At 44.2% G+C, this 17,411-nt stretch overlaps 1 protein-coding gene across 1 annotated transcript in view; it reads left to right on the forward strand.

Moving 5' to 3' along the window:
• The first annotated feature begins 8,987 nt into the window (after nt 1-8,987).
• The window catches only part of EIF2AK2 (eukaryotic translation initiation factor 2 alpha kinase 2), a 53,942-nt gene continuing 45,518 nt past the window's right edge, over nt 8,988-17,411 (forward strand). The window contains exons 1-2 of the mRNA XM_077925712.1: nt 8,988-9,329; nt 10,787-10,905. Of these exons, the coding sequence (XP_077781838.1) occupies nt 9,128-9,329; nt 10,787-10,905 (321 nt within the window). The 5' untranslated portion in view covers nt 8,988-9,127. The remainder of the gene's footprint in view (nt 9,330-10,786; nt 10,906-17,411) is intronic.

Raw genomic sequence — 17,411 nt, forward strand, 5'->3', positions numbered from 1 at the left:
GGGCGATGGCACCCTGCCAGGGGTGGTGCACTCTCCCCGCACTCTTCTTCTTCCGGCAGTGCTCACACTCACCTATTCAGTTGCAGCATTACCCAACTCCTTAAATGTTTACTTTTATAAACTCCTTCCTGTGTATATGGAGCCATAGGAAAGCTACATACATCTGTTGCATCCCCCCATATGTTTGTTGTTGTTGTTTAGTCGTCTAGTTGTGTCCGACTCTTTGTGACCCCATGGACCAGAGCACGCCAGGCACTCCTGTCTTCCACTGCCTCTTGCAGTTTGGTCAAACTCATGCTGGTAGCTTCGAAGACACTATCTAACCATCTCGTCCTCTGTCGTCCCCTTCTCCTTGTGCCCTCAATCTTTCCCAACATCAGGGTCTTTTCCAGGGAGTCTTGTCTTCTCATGAGGTGGCCAAAGTCTTGGAGTCTCAGCTTCACGATCTGTCCTTCCAGTGAGCACTCAGGGCTGATTTCCTTCAGAATTGATAGGTTTGATCTTCTTGCAGTCCATGGGACTCTCAAGAATCTCCTCCAGCACCATAATTCAAAAGCATCAATTCTTCAGTGATCAGCCTTCTTTATGGTCCAGCTCTCACTTGTAGGGATGATTGCGGAGTGGGGAGTGGGGTCCGGAGGGAGCACACTTCCCCACCCGCAGGCAGCCTCAGCCTGCCTGCACGTGTGACCTTGGGGTGCGGAGCACACACACCCCTCACAGACAAAGCCACGGCTGTCTGAACATCATTGCCTCTGTCTACCCTTTTGCGGACTCAGTAGTCTGCGGTGCCCTGTCTGTAACCTTTGTCTCTGAGACCTTTTGTCTCTTTCGTCATACACTGTGCAAGGGGAAAATGACACGGTGGAAACAGGTGCCAAAATAACTTTGTACCACCCCACGATCTCGGGACCGGAAGATGTATAAAGGTTAGCTGTTGGGACCCTCTGCCTTATTTGTAATCAGAGAAGTAAAAAAAGCTGATAATGAAATGGATTTGACCAGTACCTATCTACGTGGACTGGAGGAGGATGAGTTGTCAAACTTTGCCTTGATTCCTTATGATTGGAAAGACCTGATGAAAGTCGCTGTGAATCTGCAGACTCAACTGCCCCAGGATTTTCCTGTGATTTCTGCATGCGCCCTACATGCCTTTCAAGCTCATAAAACTAGTGTGCTTGCAAGTGCTTTGCATCACTCAGGGAACAGCCAGTAATCGGGTCACCCTCTGACCCAGGACCAAAAAAGGGGGGATGTTTTCCTGCTCAGAAGCAGTAACATCTTTGAAAGACCAGCCACCAACGGCAATGCGGGGCTGAATTTACTTATGCAGGAAGACACCATTTCCCATCTACTGGGAAGGTTCATCTCATTCCCATTCAGGTCAAGGGGCTCTTTTTCCCCTGGAACTGTGGGTTTGATCCTCCACGGGTCCCATGCCTCTGTCTACCCTTTTGCAGTCTCAGTAGTCTGCGGTGCCCTGTCTGTAACCTTTGTCTCTGAGACCTTTTGTCTCCTTCGTCATACACTGTGCAAGGGGGAAAGGACGCAGTGGAAACAGGTGCCAAAATAAATTTGTACCACCCCACGATCTCGGGACCGGAAGATGTGTAAAGGTCACAGCCCAAAATGTATCTGCCTGGTTTGCATATTTGTCTCAATAAAAGGAGGCTCCACAGGGCTGGCCGGCAGCTTGCTTTCAGCTCACCTGTGCGCAGCTCACCTGCATTATCAACTCCTGCCTCATGTCCATCACTTCATCTGGCACCGAGGTCCATGGGGCTGGTTTTACTCACTTCGCTCGGCAAGAAGAAGAAGAGTTTGGATTTGATATCCCGCTTTATCACTACCCGAAGGAGTCTCAAAGCGGCTAACATTCTCCTTTCCCTTCCTCCCCCACAACAAACACTCTGTGAGGTGAGTGCGGCTGAGAGACCTTGACTAGCCCAAGGTCAACCAGCAGCTGCATGTGGAGGAGCGGAGACGCGAACCCGGTTCCCCAGATTACGAATACTACCGCTCTTAACCACTACACCACACTGGCAAGAGCTAAAGACGCGTCCCTGCATCCTCTACAGGATCCCAGTGAGTATTGGAAGGAAGGAACATGAGTATGGGGAGTTCCCTTTCTGCGCAACAGCTGAAACATCGTAACGAGTTGCAGTGCCTACTTTTAAAAGCACTTAAATGTCCTATTGCAAGTACCGTATCTTTCGCTCTATAAGACGCACCCAACCATAAAGACGCACCTAGTTTTTAGAGAGGAAAACAAGAAACAAGAAAGCAACACAAAGCCTCCTGAGTGAAGAGGCAGGAGCACTCCGGCTGCACTCAAGCGGCTTTGCGTGGCTATCCCCGAAGCCAGAAGAGCAAGAGGAATCACTGCGCACCGATCGCTCTCGCTGTTCTGGCTTCTGGGATAGCTGTGCAGCCTGCATTCGCTCCATAAGACGCACACACATTTCCCCTTACTTTTTAGGAGGGAAAAAGTGCGTCTTATAGAGCGAAAAATACGGTAATTCATACCCAATGTCCGTGGTACCCTGAGGCTGGTTCCTTTAGGCTCCAGGATTGGGAACAAATAGGACAGACCCTGTACTCAGAGCCCAAAGCCCGAGTGTGAGTCCTGCAGGTTTGGCATTTCTGCCGAGATGCCATTCAGCATTTGGCTCAAATTCAGCGTTCTGCTGTCTTTCAGCATTCTGCTGTTAGTCAGCGTTTTGCTCCCATAGAAAGAAAGGCTTTGCTTTCGGTTGTTAGGCCACCATCTGCAGAAGTTCAGCCTGTACTTTCTCTTATCAAGAGATAATCTTATTTCTCTTACCATCTGTTCTTTCCGCCCTGCCAAGGTTGTTGGTGACAATGCCGCTGAACCTGGTTTTTAAGAAGCCAGCGCCTGAGAAGCCAGTTTCTGAAGCTTCTCAGGTTTCTCAGCAATCCCCTCTCTTATCTCAGCCCAATCTTTCCTGTGATACCTCATTTCAGCCCTCAAGTCTGCCTCACTTAGCAGGCATAGCAGTGCCTCCTGAGTCGGTAAAGGCTCAGAAGGCAAACATCTCTGCTGTCCGGCAAATGGTTAAGGAGGCAAAAGCATCTTCTCACCTAACTGTGGAAGAGCTTGCTGACCTAAATATGCTGAGTCCGGTTACATGGGCACCGGATGGTCAGGGCCAACAGGTTCACTCACTTCCATACATCACTACTGGGAAAACCATAGCTTTAACTATATGGACCTTTGTTGGAAAGGTGATGTCTCTACTTTTTAAGATGCTGTCTCGGTTTGACATTGCCCCCTATATGTTTAGCATAGTCTTTATGGGACTGAATTGTGAATTAGTTCATGTCTGGCATCGGCTATCAGCTAGGTAAAGGTAAAGGGACCCCTGACCATTAGGTCCAGTTGTGGCCGACTCTGGGGTTGTGGCACTCATCTCGCTTTATTGGCCGAGGGAGCCGGCGTACAGCTTCCGGGTGATGTGGCCAGCATGACTAAGCCGCTTCTGCTGAACCAGAGCAGCGCACGGAAACACCGTTTACCTTCCTGCCAGAGCGGTACCTATTTATCTACTTGCACTTTGACGTGCTTTCGAACTGCTAGGTTGGTAGGAGCAGGGACCGAGCAACGGGAGCTCACCCTGTTGCGGGGATTTGAACCGCCGACCTTCTGAACAGCAAGTCCTAGGCTCTGTGGTTTAACCTACAGTGCCACCTGAACCCACAGCGCCACCCGATCAGCTAGGTGGTCTTAGGCTAACCATTTTCTTTCATCTTGAGGCTTTAGCTTTTCATTCTCTATTGATACATGATTATCGTTGTTCATGGTCTTGGGTATGAACATTAAGGCACGTGAAATAGCGTTACTGAAATTGAGATGGGAGATGGGAGGGGTTTTTTTTGAAAGGCACAGCATTTTTAAAAAAGAAGATAAGAAGTTGAGATGGTTCAGACTCTGCAGGATAACTGTTGAACTGGACTATGCTGACTCATTCAGATCTTATTAATGTGTATGTCTGAATATAGGAGTGGCTTTTTTATTTTGTTTTTTGTCCCCGCCCCCTCCAGCAGCCAATAAATATATTCATGTCTAGAGACAATAAAATAAAAATTGATTATTTTGGCTGGTAACAGCAGGTGTAGATTACCTTTCAGTACAGAGGGCAGAAAACAGTGAACAGCACAATACATGGCTCCTGAACAGGTAATCCTTTTAATATTTGATCCATGTGTATGCATTGACACTTTTCTCCCAGGGCAGTTGTTATTTTGTTCTATGTACACATGTACGTACACATAGCGATTTGCAGTATTGTGTGATTCCAGGTCAAATTCTCTACATAGTAGACAGGTGTGACTGTTGGTCTGGTCTTCACACACCAGAAACCTTAGCCCAAACATCACTGGATTTTTGTATTTCTCTAAATAATTACAAAAACTACAATGAACTCCCAGGATGTTCTCCAGACACTTTCTGGATCACATCATGTATTGGTTTCAAAAAATGGATGATACCATTCATCCTTCCTCAAGGGGCCTCATTTAGGGCACAGCAATTTCTCTTCCATCATCGCCAACACACACACACACACACACACACACACACACACACACACTTTATTATCGCACCAAACCCTGTAAGTTAGGTTAGACTGACCTTCTCAAAGCCATTCTGTTAGCTTAATGAATGAGTGGGGATTTGAAGCACTCATTTGGGAAAGAACCAGTTACCTTGACCCTGTAGTCAGTTTTCAGAATAAAATGCCAAAATGTAATTTGAACTGCTTAGGGTTAAGCTCTATAAAAAGTTCCTGTTAGAGCATGTTCTTAATGTGTTCATTTTGCATTGTCCACAGCTGGGGAACACTTATGGAAAGGAAGTGGATATCTTTCTGTTAGGATTAATTTTATGTGAAATGCTTTACAGATTCCAAACTGATCATGCGAAAAACAAGGTAAATCTGAAAAAAGCTTTTTTTAACTGCATGTATTTTTTCACAGAAATGTATAGAAAATAACCGGGGCTCCAAACAGTTGGAGTGGGTGAAAGGGGCAGGACAGAAGGATAAAAGGGCATGGTAATTAATTATATAAAAAGTTGATTATTAATTGCTTTTTATTGTGTCATTTTTTTCCAGAGAAAACTAAAGTACAATGTTTTGCTACTATTAAATACTTTATTCCATTCCTGAGACCTTGCTCTTCTTTGTCTGTTGAAGTAGCTCAAGAAGACTTGGCTAAATAGGCTGGAAGTATTATTAACATTTCCTTGTGAGGAGAAAGAGCAGGTGAGTGAAGGAGTGGCCTCCCCACCTTCGCCAGAACCTCTCTTTGTCACCACAGCAAAGCAACTCCAGTAACTCACCCTTCACCAGAAAACTGAAGTGAGTCATGGCATGCCAATCAGTTGCATTGATTTCAACGGGTCTTCTTCCTATGTAAGTGTACATTAGGATTGCAGCCATAGATTACTGTTCATCATCATTTATCAGAAGGAATGTTGAGACATCATGCTGAGTCAGGCTTGCTGGCTTATTGTTCAGGCTTGAACAGCGTGTTGATGCCTGGTACCTGATTGCTCTTTTGCTGTGCCCCGGGACAAGTGGGACAAACACAGCTGATAGACGCCATTAAGCTTGGAGGGTGTGTGCGGCCAGGGCTCTAGAAGGAGGTTGCTTGAAGCTAGAGCTCAGTTGGAATATCTGAATCTATCCCCTAGCACTGGGAATCTCTGAATTACCCTCTCTTCCCAACATGCCACAAGGGTAGAGGGAATGTCAGTGACTTTCAAGGGGAAAGAACTCAAGAAAATGTGAGCAGGCTTCAGCAGCATAGGCAGGGCCTCATCTCAGAAGGCACCCCGCCCCTGCTGAATGTGATGCAGACTCTGAAAGAGCTAGATTTAATCTTGGGTACTTGTTGTACTCAAACCTAGGATTATGGTTTGTTGATCCCTTAAAAAGCTTCGTTTGTTAATCCCCAAAAAGCCTTGTTAGGTAAGCCGCCAACAAACGCCTGATTTAAAGGTATGATAAATGATAATGTTGCTTTATCACATAAACCATAATGCCGCACCTGCAAGACAACCTCAGACAGCCCAGATTTGCTTACACTAGTAGTTAGGACAGCTTGTGGAAAGGATGCTCATAAACAGGACAGCAGGTAAAGAACTTGCTTACACCTGTAATTGGGACAACTAGTAGTCAGGATGTGGCTCTGTTGCTTTCGCTGGTGAAACAAGAATATTGAGGGGTCCTTTCAAGGGGTTCAGCTTCTTAAGGAAGACTGGACCTTCGGAGAGAGCGTACCTTTTAAGGCTCAAACCACTCAGGAAATGAACAGAGACCAGACCAGGATATACAAAAGCAAAGTGGCTATAAGCCTGATCTTTATTAAAGCTGTTGCAACAGGGTGCTCCCCCCACACGCAGGACAGAGGAGGAGGACCCCGAGCCATGCATGCAAGCCCTTATAGAAATAGACTCGGAGTCGAGTGTGGATTTCATGATCTTTATTCAGCTCATAGTAGTGAGGCATGCCAGTTCCCCTGAAATGTCTGTTTTATATACATTATTTACACAAAGGGCCCCACATGATTGGCTAATTCCAGGATTCTCCTGTAGGCCAATCAGGTTGTGGATTCGCTTCCACCTGGAGTTGGATTGGGTGGCTCCTGCGGACCAATCAGACTGCTGCATTCTGAATCCTATTGTTCTAGGACCAGTCAGACTGCTGCATTTTGGATCCTATTCAACTCAGTACATAACATAGACATATCTTAAATGTGCCCTTGAGACAGGATTTGTGAGCAAAGAGACAATGGGGAGATTTCCCATTTCCTTTGACCTTGCAGAAAAATATTTGAGGTTATTTTGGGAGAGAGAAAACAGTTTCAGAACTTTTCTGTGGGTTTCAGACATGTGGTTTACATATTTGTATGTGTTTGCTTGGTACATTTATGAACATCTGTATTATATATATATATATATATATATATATATATATATATATATGCAGGTTTTGGTGTCCTCGGGTGTCTTCCCGTGTAAAAGTTGGGGTGTCTAGGCGACGTTTCGACGAGGTCTCACTCGTCATCTTCAGTGAGACCTCGTCGAAACGTCGCCTAGACACCCCAACTTTTACACGGGAAGACACCCGAGGACACCAAAACCTGCATTCCTATACCCGTGAAAATCTACGAAAGCATATATATAAATTACAGATAAATTACAGACACCATCCAGTAGCCAAACCATGATGGCACCTCCGGATGCTGCACCCCCCTGCAACCCCTACACAGATCTGGCTGGCACAGGCCACAAAACCACAGCTCGCCCCTATACACGAAGCCAAGCCAGAGCACAACTACAGCCATCTTCTCAGAAAAACTCTTCACAAAGTTCAAGAGGTCAAGACACAAAGGCTTTAGCAACTAATCCACACCTAATGACCCACCTAAGTGGTACTCAGGATATCACTCAAGAAATCACTCAAGATATCCCTCAAGCAACTAAGGAACAAAAGAAGAAAAGGCACACTAGCCTGGGAACTTCCTCTCGGCCCAGAACATTGGAGGCTATACACCACACCCCTCAACAGTATTTATAGGAACTCAAACACTGAGATCCTGCTCTGTTCCAGTAACAAGAAGCCGAAAGCACCAGCCTGAAGATGACGAGTGAGACCTCGTCGAAACGTCACCTAGACACCCCAACTTTTACACGGGAAGACACCCGAGGACACCAAAACCTGCATATATATGATCTATATATATATATATATATATATATATATGATCTTAGAATTCTTATACAGTAACAGTTGGCATGTAAATGCATAGGAACATAGATCAAATAAGGAATAAGGTAAATAAGAGGGGTGGGCATCGAAATCAGAGTAATGGGAGATGTAAACATGGGTGGGAATGTTAGTAGGGTAATTAGCCGGTCGTGATAGGCTGTATCCTAGCCAATGGGGAGACAAAGGAGGGAACCTGAGCTTCGGGTATAGGGAATATAAGCTTATGCTTTGTCAATTTTGGGTGTGCCTACTCTGGACACCCACTCTTGCGAGAAACTTTTTGCTGCTGCACCAATTTTGTTCAGATTTTATTTTGAGGGTCTCAAGACCCACTTTCTAACAAAAGTTGGCTAGCAATGTGTCTTGTTAGGGAGCAATAAACCATCATCCCAGCTTTGGTTTAACAGGAGTGGGAGCTTAATTGTTCTTTGCTAGATAAGAGAAGGAAACAAAGCAGATCCCAGGAATCAGAGGAGCTTGCTTTTGTTTGAGAATTAAAGTTTGCTGATAACACAAGATTAGTGTGCTGTATAAAGGGGTCAGAATATTTACCCATGCCTTCCACAAACTATCAACCCTTAGCAAGCAGCTTCAGACCAAATAACTGCACCCACAGGACAACTTGAATAAGCACAAATGCAACTTTCTCTCCCTCCTCTCCTTGAATGCCCCTCAAATCTGGGCCTTTTTAGTTCCATCATCTCTGAAAGTGGGTAAGTGGCTGTAGAACTGGCAAACACATTTTTACAAATAAGGATTTAAGTTCTCTGACTTTTCCAAGTTTAGTTCCAAGTTTATGTGCCTAGAATTGAGCCATGAAAGAACGCATTTTACTTTGTGCTTTTCACCAGGTTTAATGCACTTTCAAATTCTTGAGAAAATGAAAAACGTCCAGACTTTTAAGACCTATAAAGTTTGTGTCACAGAGTTCCCAAAGAATCCTAAAAGAAGAAAGGATGCACTCCCATTAATACCATTAGCTACTTAACCTGTCAGAATGGTTTCAGTCTGCCTTTCTTCTCCTACAGGGCCCTTGGTGTTGCAATGTCAAGTGGTTTTTCTGCTGAGAAAGCGCCCTGCCCAGCCCCTCAAATATTTTGTAATTTACATATCCAGAAAATGGGGCTGTTCCAAGTCAGAAGCAAATGAGGACAGAGTTTGCAAACTCTCAGAGTTCAATGAGATTGTAGTGTGCGAGTGTTTTGAGAGTACAGTGCTTGTCATTCAGAATTGCTTCCTCTTCTGCTATATACCTTTATTGTACAACTTCTGGTCATACAGAAGCAAATCTGCCTTTTAAAAGGGGTTGTGACAAGACTGAGGTAGCCAACGAGATGGCTCAGAAAAAGACAAGTCTTGTGGAAATAATAGAGCACCTTTTTGCTACGCTTCAAGGGGAGGAGAATGAGGAGCTGCTGTTTACTTACAGAGGAGTGCTGTATCCAAAACTTGTTTGTAGTCCTGGGACTTTTGAAGCATTGGAAACCATGGAAGCTAGGAAGGACGATAGGCTGATTGTTGCTTATCCAAAATGCGGTGAGTATCCAGCTTTTAATGGAATTAAAGGGGAATGGATTTGGTTACCAATTGATATCTGACGCCATACGATTTGTATGTTTATTTCCCCCATGTATTCTGGATTTACAGTTTCCATGTTTTGTTGTGCTTTTCATAAATGGTAAATGGGGATTTTGTATGCAAAACCTACAAACCTGAGCAGCTGACTCCACAGCGTATAATAAGCTGTCATGTGGAAGTGCCTTCTATTAAAGTTTGAACAAGGAAACCAATGTTTATTTGCTACGCAAAATGAACTGAAATGGGTCCCAGGTGAATACATTTTGGGGTGCCTGGATTCACACCTCACTTAGTGGCTGAGCACCCCACAACAGCCATGAGAAGCAATTCAAGGCCCTCTTTTATGTGGAGATGAGATGTGTGCCTCATAAGTCCTTGGTTACAACCCATCCTCCATGTTATTCAGTGAGGCCTCTGAAATTGTACCTTTTTTGTGCTTTGTTCACTTTCTTCCACCTTGTGCCACCTTCTCTGCCATTTTAATCCACTCCTCTGTGACTCTTGTTCCCACCTTATGTCAACTTGCCTGAAAACAAACAGGATTTATGGGAAAGGATCCTCACCCTCTGTAATGGTTGTAAGGGGTTACTTGTGCGTAAATGGCCTGAGATGTAGTTAGCTTGCTTGCCCAACCATGCTTAGGGTCAGAGCTCGCCCTCCGTGACCTGTTAGTCACTTGCAGAATCCGTCAGTGGGCGTTTCTTGAACCTTTTCCAGCATAAAAGCTGTTTGACCCCGAGTCTCCGCCTATGTTCCCTGTGCGGAACGCGTCTAAGCAAGTAAGGGGAAGGCTGGGGCGTGCCAGCGCTCTCTCCACTAGTTTCGGGTGAAGGGTCTCGGAGCCCTGTCTCCAATTCCTCCATCTCCCTCTCTTCTCTATTGGTGTTACCTTGAATTCCTTCCCCCATGCTGGTCCCCTCTCCGGCATCGCTCGGGAGCCCTGCCTCCGCTTCTCGCTCTGATGTCAGTTCCCTGACACCCTCAGAATCTAATGTAAATGACAACTGCTCTTTGTTACCCCTTTGTTGGATGAAATGTGAAGAAACTTCCTGGATTCTCCCACAATGAAGATTTTGCTCCAAAAGAAAATGTTTTGGGGTTGTTGTTGCTTTTTTCATTTTCAAAGCCTTGACTGTGTACAGTTCTTTTTAAAAAGCTGGGCTGGCTAAGGTAGGGAAGGAACTTTCTCACAAAAGAAGAAAGAATAAAAGTTTGCAGTCTCCAAGGCTTGCATGGTGGCAACAGCTTTGTTGTGACTTACCTGGTGTGGTCTTATGACCCACCTGCAGGTCCCAATGCACTGGTAGAAGACCTATGATTTACGTTGACTGTTGTATATGAACATGGCTGTGCATTTGGTTGTGTAAGTTATGCCCTTGTGATTCATATATGTCTCATTTGCTTTTCTGTTGCAGGTACTAACTGGGTGCTCCAAATGGTAAATGACATGATAGTTGCAATCCCAAGTTACAAGGACTTATCACCATCAGAAAACATACAAATGCTTGAATTTGGATTGCCCACAAAAGTTCAGGTTGGCATGATTTCCAAGTTTGTCTAGCAAATGATCAGAACTGACATGTTGTCAAGGTGGTGTCTGCTCTTCGCTAGAAACACCCTCTGTTCACTCAGAGAGATATTTACAGTTCTTTATTTACATATGTACAAACAGCAACAGTTCCGAATCATGCTTCTGCATCTGAGGAGTCAGATTTGGGGAGTGGCTTCTTTCTGCTCCTTCTCCAACACAGCATAGCTGGGAATCTTGCGAGAGGTCTTTGATCTCTGCGTTTTAACTCTCTCTTGGCTTGTGCCATGGCACCGCTTCCCCTTCTGTTCCTGAACTCCCTGGTTGGTGGCAGGGAGAGCATCGTAGAGCTCATAGAACATCGTAGAGCCCTGTCACCACTTGACTGCTCTCCTCCTCCTCCTCCCCTGCTTCTTTTGTCATTTCCCTGTACAGTGGTACTTCGGGTTAAGAATTTAATTCGTTCTGGAGGTCTGTTCTTAACCTGAAACTGTTCTTAACCTGAAGCACCACTTTAGCTAACGGGGCTTCCTGCTGCTGCCACGCTGGCTGGAGCACGATTTCTGTTCTCATCCTGAAGCAAAGTTCTTAACCCGAGGTAATATTTCTGGGTTAGCAGAGTCTGTAACCCGAAGCATATGTAACCTGAAGCGCATTTCTTCAACACACAAACAAAACTCTGAAGGAAAAACTGTACTTGCCACATTCTGTAATACAGTTTTGTTAATGTCTTCTTTTATATTTGCATCAACAACTTTCATTTTTTTAAATAATATTTTTTTTAAATAATATTTTTATTAATTTTCCATTTTTACAATCCAATAAAAGCCACAATAATACATTTCCAAATTACAATAAAAACCAGAAAACCAGTTATCCAATGCCAACTTACATATTTTTGAGTGATGTCCCATGTCCTGAAGTTCAGGGAATGATGATCTAATGTCGTGCTGCAATTCTTAGCTAGTCCAAATAAAACATTTCCCATATTAATCCTTCATTTGTTTTGACAGCTACTGGTCCTGCGACTTTCGTTCGTATTCAAATAATTCATCCATTAATTTAGCAAGAGGGTTAATCCTGTGCAGTTATGTGTTAAATATTTTTAATTTTCTTATTTGTTCTTCCTGTTCTTCCAAAGTCCTCAGCAACATGCTTCACTTTTGGTTTCTGCACACAAGTGCAATTCTCAATGCATCACATCCAAGATAAAGAGAAGTCTGGCATTCTACCATTGACCCCAGGCAGATATCCAAAGTTATCTTCTGTGATCTCATTCCAGCTTCTAACAAGCTGATACCTCACCAAAACCACAATCCACCCACTGGCCCTGAGTGAGAACTGCAGTTAATCTTAATACATAACATAAAATATATTGAGAGAAAATAATGGAGGCTCACCTCACCCAACATGTTGTTGTTGTTGTTTAGTCGTTTAGTCGTGTCCGACTCTTCGTGACCCCATGGACCAGAGCACGCCAGGCACTTCTGTCTTCCACTGCCTCCCGCAGTTTGGTCAAACTCATGTTGGTAGCTTCGAGAACACTGTCCAACCATCTCGTCCTCTGTCATCCCCTTCTCCTTGTGCCCTCCATCTTTCCCAACATCAGGGTCTTTTCCAGGGAGTCTTCTCTTCTCATGAGGTGGCCAAAGTATTGGAGCCTCAGCTTCACGATCTGTCCTTCCAGTGAGCACTCAGGGCTGATTTCCTTAAGAATGGATAGGTTTGATCTTCTTGCAGTCTATGGGACTCTCAAGAATCTCCTCCAGCACCATAATTCAAAAGCATCAATTCTTCAGTGATCAGCCTTCTTTATGGTCCAGCTCTCACTTCCATACATCACTACTGGGAAAACCATAGCTTTTACTATACGGACCTTTGTTGGCAAGGTGATGTCTCTACTTTTTAAGATGCTGTCACCCAACATACCGATCCAATTATGACGAAAGTCCTTCTCCACATCAAAACCTTGGCACTCAGTGGCTGATCCAATTAGCAGGTTATCTTATCTCCTCTAGTTCAGAGCATGCCTGTTAATTAAGTCCAAATTTCATCTTAAAAAACAGAGTACCTCTGCTCATGGTGACCGCTTTTGAGAGTTCCTGATATACGCAGTGCAATGCACCCAGCGTCCCCTGCCCCCCCCCATTCCTTTGGAACGGGCGGTAGGTATCAGATGATCTGCGGGTGCAGCTAGCCCCCCCCCCTTTTTGCAAGGATAATTACTCCCATATTATCCTCAATTAGCCGCACAGAAGGGCTCCGCTGGCATGGGCACAGCTGTTCACCATGGCAGTCAGTGCCGGAAGCCGATGTTAACAACTTTCAGACTCTCTCCACTTCAGTGATCATATGAACTTTATTAATAATTATTATTTGGATCTGAATCATGTCTTTAGGTTAGGTAAAGGGGGGAGGGAGAGAGGTGAATACTTAGAATCAAAGAATTGTACAACTTGAAGAGACCCAAATGGTCATGTACTCCAAACCTCTTTGTATAGTTTGTTATTCTTCTTCTGTCAATATGTAAATCAAAGCCCCGCCCCCATTATAAAGCTCAATAAAAAGAAGAGGAAAAACAACCCCTCTAGATCCTGAAACAACAACAGGGTAACATGTAACATTCCTCTAATTCTTATTCTAGGACATGGACAAGCAGCCTTCTCCACGTATTTTTTCTACACATTTTCATTATGATAATATTCCCAAATCTTTTTTTGAGAAGAAGGTGAAGGTAAGTGACTAGCTTCACTACTATTATGATTGCCTAATACTCTAACAGCATTTAATCACAATAGTGAGTACTTAATAGAGGTATCTTAATTTGACAGATCTTGTCATATTGTCAAAGCAAATTCTACATCAGTTGGCCTAAATCCAGGCTAACAGAGCATTCCAACCCTCCCTCGGACTGGGCTGAAGATTTTGTGTGAGGACTGAGCAGAGTTGTTCCACTGCGCGGCTCTCCTGGCTGGTTTGGATTGCTCTCTCCTGCTTTGGCTTAGTTACTCATGACTAAACCCATTGATTTCAATAGGACCTAGGTACAACTAAATCTGGACCCACTGCATTCTTTGCATAGCTGGAGGCAAAGGTGCTGCTTTATCTGTAATCTCTGTGTGAGGTAAGGGACCTTTGAAACTGTTCTCTTCACAGTTTGTCACAGTTCTGTTTCAGGCATAGGCAAACTCGACCCTCCATATGTTTTGAGACTACAATTCCCATCATCCCCAATGACTAGTCCTGTTAGCTATGGATGTTGGGAGTTGTAGTCCCAAAACATCTGGAGGGCTGAGTTTGCCTATGCCTGTTCTGTTTCATGAGCCAAACCATAAAATAATGTAGACAGTCTCCTTCCTCCGTCTTCTTCCTCAGTATTAGATACTCAGGTTTACTTGAGGGAAATTCCAAAGAGGGAACTATGAAGCAAAAGCCATCCCCCAAGTCTCTCCAAGGCAAAGTGTTATTGGAAGCGATATCTACTCTGCTAAACTTCCTGCCTTTTGTTGTGGCAGTCTGTTATGTCCCAGAAACACAAGTCTCTCCCCACAACCAGTTTAAGCGAGATGGGCAAGAACAGAGAACATTTTAAGACACCAGCTTTTTCAGCATTTCAATTTCAGTTTGCACTGATATGTTACTTTCAGTATACTATGTCTGCAACCTATGTTCTGGGGATCGCCCCTAATGCCAAAATTGGATATACTCCAAACACATTGGGTTCCATTTTTGGTTGGGACTGCCAAAGTCATTTTCCCCAGAGCCCTGCGCCTCCTTTTAATTTAATAAAATACTTTGCCAGTTCCATAATAATATTAATAAAAATATTTATTACTTATACACCGCCCATATGGCTGGGTTTCCCCAGCCACTCTGGGCGGCTTCCAACAAGAGATTAAAAGTACAGTAAAGCTAAATGAGCGTAACTTGCAGGCTTACTCTATATAAATACTGTTGACTTGCAACCTGTCTGCATTTAACTTGTGCATTAACAGCTTTACTTGTTTGGAGAGCATACAATGGCACAAATTAAACGCACACAAGGCAAAGAGCTGCAAAGCACTTTCTGTGCTAAGTTTTCCTGCCACAGAAAGAGCTTTTAAGCTCTCAGCCTTTCTTATTGCGCTCTGGGAAGGTCTCGCATATGGGCTATGAGAGGCTCCTGGGAGAAATTGTGGGAGCCACGTAGAGCCTGTGTGAGAGGGTCCCTTCCAGAGCAAGGCATGGAGCTTAAAAGCTCTGCCTTAGGTAGGGGGCAATGGCCTGCTTGATGTGTCAGCTCCAGAAGGTTAGAGATGTTTGCACAGGGGAGGTTCCAACAAAATCTAATATCTCTTTTTTTCTTTTAAAATAGATGTTGGTAGTATTTCGAAACCCCAAAGATGCCGCTGTATCCTATTACCATTTTTACAACAAAAACCCTGTTCTTCCAAATTTCAGCTCTTGGGATGATTTTTTTCAAAGGTTCATGAGCGGCGAAGGTAGGTTAGAAGTTCTCACGTTCTGTATGTCTGAAACTTCCCTCAAAGTATTTGTGTAGAACTTCTGTTCAGATGAAAGGCAAACAAGTTTCAGATCACCAGGACTCTTGATTGCAGGGAAAACCCCACAGTCAATATTTCTTTTACTCAGACGTGCCTCATTAGTAGATGTCTTTCATATAGTGGTAGATAGCCTGAATCATCACTGATGGGTGATATGAATTTAGGCATCTTTTCAACACCTGGTGAAATTTTTACATGTCATAAAAATGGCTGGTTTTTATCAGTGTTGAGTTCAATGGAATGAACGAAGTGTTCTATTCTCCTTGTAGGATATGTGCAGCTTTTGCCAGCAGCTGATATTATTTTGTATACCCCACCCCACACCCAGGATTTGAAACATGCTGTTTGCATTTCATTTCAGTTTGTTGGCAGTCCTACTTTGACCATGCTCTTGCTTGGGACAAACATATGGATGACGAAAATGTCATGATCATCACATTTGAAGAGCTGAAAGAAGTGAGCATTCTTAGAAATTGAGATAATGATTTTGTGGTGCCTTCATTTTCTTAGATGGACTAATCTAGCTGTATGTGGAAATTAAGACAGGTGTATTGATGGTTGTTGAACTGTTAAAGGGAGGGGTATTGTTTTGCTTTTCTGTTTCTACTCCCTTTCCCTGCCTTTGGTTTTCTTTTCCTTAATAAACCTGTAGTTAATAATTATTAGAAATGCATTCATTTTTCCTCATTCTTGTTATGGAATGAGCTCCTCATTGATTTTTCTTTTTTTGGGGGGGGATGGTAATCTAAATTAAGTGGAGGCTTAAATACAGATCAGATGGTGTTTTAGGTGCCTCTCTCTCTCTCTCTCTCTGTGTGTGTGTGTGTGTGTGTGTGTGTGTGTGAGAGAGAGAGAGAGAGAGAGAGAGAGAGAGAGAGAGAGAGAGAGTCTCCAGCTGCAACCTGGAGGCTGAAAAACTTTCTGCTGGCTCCAAAAGAAGGTTTTAAAAAACTAAATTGTGATGCTGGGCGGGGGAAGGGATGCTGCAATCTGATAATCCCTCTATATGTTATTATTTTGCACTTCCCAGTTCCAAATAAGAAAAGAATGTTAGATAAACGTTTATCCTTTATTCCTGGTTATGTAGTAGCTACTGCTTTTATTACACCACCCCCTTTTATCATAATTCATTGGAACAATCAAGGGCATAATGAACTTGCCACTTCTCTGGTCTTCACCAAAGGCCTGGTCCTCTGTGTCCTCCTCCTCACCTTGAGAGGGGGATCAAATGGGGCTGGCCCCCTTTTGTCTGAGGTTTGGAAGTTCTTACTTAGCATGCTGCTGTCTTTTCTGCTGTGTTTCTGCCAGTGTTATATTTTGACTTCTCTTCTGCAACAACTGTTTTCTTAAGAGCATGAGTAGTGTGTGTGTGCGTGTGTGCATGCGTGCACGCGTGTATGCATGCGCATTTGGTTTTTGTTTGTTAAGTAAAAAGGTAAAGGTAAGGTAAAGGTACCCCTGCCCGTACGGGCCAGTCTTGCCAGACTCTAGGGTTGCGCGCTCATCTCACTCAAGAGGCCGGGGGCCAGCGCTGTCCGGAGACACTTCCGGGTCACGTGGCCAGCGTGACAAAGCTGCTCTGGTGAGCCAGAGCCGCACACGGAACGCCGTTTACCTTCCCGCTAGTAAGCGGTCCCTATTTATCTACTTGCACCCGAAGGTGCTTTCGAACTGCTAGGTTGGCAGGCGCTGGGACCAAACAACGGGAGCGCACCCCGCCGCGGGGATTCGAACCGCGACCTTTCAATCGGCAAGCCCTAGGCGCTGAGGCTTTTACCCACAGCGCCACCCGCGTCCCTTATGTTTGTTAAGTAGGTTTGGATATTTCAAATAAAAGAAAAATTACAGTTCTGCAGTTCATTAAATACAAAGCACACCAATATGCCAGTCTGATTAAGTATTGCGGTGTAATCTTTCTGGGTGTGCTCGTTCACAGGCTAACTAAGTTTATCAGAAGTAGTGTTCCAA

This window comes from Podarcis muralis, chromosome 3 (genome assembly GCF_964188315.1).
Source record: "Podarcis muralis chromosome 3, rPodMur119.hap1.1, whole genome shotgun sequence".
In the NCBI taxonomy this organism is placed as follows: domain Eukaryota; kingdom Metazoa; phylum Chordata; class Lepidosauria; order Squamata; family Lacertidae; genus Podarcis; species Podarcis muralis.